The sequence below is a fragment of the Cervus elaphus genome, chromosome 9, assembly GCF_910594005.1.
Source record: "Cervus elaphus chromosome 9, mCerEla1.1, whole genome shotgun sequence".
NCBI classification, from domain to species: Eukaryota; Metazoa; Chordata; class Mammalia; order Artiodactyla; family Cervidae; genus Cervus; species Cervus elaphus.
Genome location: NC_057823.1, coordinates 12,748,538 through 12,751,523, shown reverse-complemented (window position 1 = coordinate 12,751,523; position 2,986 = coordinate 12,748,538). Strand labels below are relative to the sequence as shown.

General features: G+C 39.8%; 1 protein-coding gene across 1 annotated transcript; it reads left to right on the top strand.

Moving 5' to 3' along the window:
* Nucleotides 1–1,837: 1,837 nt before the first annotated feature.
* LOC122699921 (olfactory receptor-like protein OLF4) lies at nucleotides 1,838–2,785 on the top strand. The gene has a single exon (XM_043912377.1). The coding sequence runs from the start codon at nucleotides 1,838–1,840 to the stop codon at nucleotides 2,783–2,785; it is 948 nt and encodes a 315-aa protein (XP_043768312.1).
* Nucleotides 2,786–2,986: the final 201 nt, after the last annotated feature.

The window sequence follows — 2,986 nt, the reverse complement described above, 5'->3', positions numbered from 1 at the left end:
AAACGGACGAAATAGGCTGCAAGTGTCAGACATTTTTTCTCTCTCCCTTATGCAGCAGGAGGAAACAAACTACAAGTTTCAGGGGCTTTTTCCTCTTAAAATTCTGTGTTGCCATGACGATACCTGGTTCCACCTGAATTTAACTTTTCTCAAACCTTTAGCTAACCAATGCATTTTTCTTATGGAAATGTTTTTCTTTCTTTCTTTCTTTTTCTTTTTTTTCCCCTGGACTATAGTTTTTACTTATTTTATTTTTTAAAATTTATTTATTTATTTATTTTACTTTACAACGTTGTATTGATTTTCCCATACATTGACTTGAATCCGCCATGGGTGTGGAAATGTTTTTCTTAAGCTGTGTTAGTGAAACTATGTATTTGTGTTGGAATTTGCCTTTCTTCAGAATGGTTCCACCTCAAACTTTTTTTCTTTTCTCAAATCTTGGGCTGATGGTAGCTCAACAAACCAGTATTCATACCATTTATTTTATGGCTGGGAGATGACACACTTCTTGCCATCCTACCTCAAAAATGCATATTGTGGGAGAGGGCCCCGGTGAAACTCTGTCAACCTTGAAGCATCTTTCTTATCTGATTAATAGCTGTCTAACAGACATAAAACATCCAGCTAAAGACCTAGCAGGGGGGCACTCTTTCTGCCCCCTTCTGATGTCTATGTCAAAAGCTTTCTCTGTCTCTTTTATACTTTAATAAAACTTACACAAAAATATTACACAAAAGCTCTGAGAGATCAAGCCTTGTCACTGGCCCCAGATTGAATTCCTCTCCTCCGAAGGCCAAGAATCCCGGCGTCTTTCATGGCTTAGCAACAGCCTTCCAGTAGCCAGTGTGTGTATGTGTATTCTTGCCCTGTATAATGTAAGCAGTGTTCACAGAAGGGATAATAAGCTCACATATTCCAAGGTGACTCATACACAGAAGCCAGAACTCAATCAACAGAAGAGATTCATTTAAACCTATTGGACACCTTTGCAGCAATTTCAAAATGTGCTAGAGGAACATAGTGTGGATGAGGGTTTCCTTGTGACTTGAAGTTTCAGCAGCAACAGGGAAGTCACCTTGGTCTACAGCATCCTGACGCCACCTCTCCTCACACTTCATCACGTGCACTAACCTCCCCAAATTGGCTTTCTTTTTTAAAAACTTGAACATGTTAAACAAGCACCTTCCCCAGGGCTTTTACACCACGGCTGTTACACCAGTGTTCACCTTGCCAGGCACACAATTTCTCCTCCTGGTAAGTTCAGTGTTCCTGCTCTCTCTTTCTTGAGGTCTCTATTCAAATGTCATCTTATTTGCATGTCTTATCTGAACAGTCATAAGAAATAGTATCCCCTCTCTATTCTTTACTTATAGCTCTTTTCAAATTTTTTCATAGCATGAGTCATCATATGACAAGTGATATATATTAACACATATGTAGCCAAATTTCATATATATATATATGGCTTATATTTTCTTTGTGTATAGATTCTTACAGCTTTTGTAGAACTCCATACTCAGCACCTGGGCAGCACCTGAAACAATGTCATTATTCAACTTATATTACCCAAATGAATTGAAAAATTTCTCATTAAATATTTGGAATATATGATAGCCTGCAAAAAAATCTACAAGTGAGACAACCTTGAGAATTTGAGATGACACAGGGAATTCCATAAAGGAGAAAACCCATTAAAAACATACTGAACTTAGGAAAAAACAATTAAATGTACTTAAGTAAAATATAAACAATAGTTTTTCAACAATGTGAGCAATGTCGGTTTTTGTGAAAATAAACATGTCATTTTCTCCTTTCCAGTGGTCAATTCCACCACATGAGACCAATAAACCTGACAAATGTTTCAGAATTTCTTCTTCTGGGACTTTCAGAGGAATCAGAACTGCAGCCCCTTATATATGGGCTTTTCCTCTCCATGTACCTGATTACTGTGTTTGGAAACCTGTTCATCATCCTGGCGGTCAGCTCAGAACCCCACCTCCACACCCCCATGTACTTCTTCCTCTCCAACCTGTCGTTAGTAGACATCTGCTTCACCTCCACCACCATCCCAAAGATGCTGTGGAACATCCAGACTCAGAGCCAAGCTATAACCTATGAAGGGTACATCATCCAGATGTATTTTTTCACACTGTTTGTAGTTTTGGATGACTTCCTCCTGACTGTGATGGCCTATGACCGGTTCGTGGCCATCTGTCATCCCCTGCACTACACAGTCATCATGAACGCCTGGCTCTGTGCACTGCTGGTTCTGGGGTCCTGGATCATCAGTATCTTGGATTCCTTCTTACAAACCTTCATGGTGTCAAGGCTGTCCTGTGGAGTGGTAATAATCCCTCACTATTTCTGTGAACTCAAACAGTTGGTTCAGGTTGCCTGTTCTGACACCCTTCTTAATGACACCATGCTATATTTCTCAGCTGTCTTGCTGGGAGGTGCTCCCTTAGCTGGTATCCTTTACTCCTACTCTAGGATAGTTTCCTGCATACGTGGGATTTCATCGTCTCAAGGGCAGTATAAAGCATTTTCCACCTGTGCATCTCACCTCTCAGTGGTCTCCTTATTTTATTGTACCTGCTTAGGAGTGTATATTTATCCTGCTAATGCCCATAGCTCACACTCAAGTGCAACGGCCTCAGTGATATACACTGTGGTCACACCCATGCTGAACCCCTTCATCTATAGTCTGAGGAACAAAGACATAAAGAGGGCTCTGAAAGCACTCTTTAGGACTGCAGCTATAAAAGGAAGCCAATTGTTCTGAGTGGAAGGAGGTAGCATGATTGAAAGCTTTAAAGCCTCATAGGCAGAAATTGAAACTTTTGATCAGATCTTAGAAGTAGAACCTACTCTTTCCATGCTATTGATGGAATTTTCATTTCTTTGACTTCACCTCCTTTATAAATTTATATAGCTCACTTGATTAAGCTTTGTAATTTCTCTTTTATCCAAGAATTGTTGCCTT

What these genes read in the sequence shown, in the direction of transcription:
- LOC122699921 (XM_043912377.1), top strand. Translation starts at nt 1,838, where the DNA reads ATGAGACCAATAAACCTGACAAATGTTTCAGAATTTCTTCTTCTGGGA.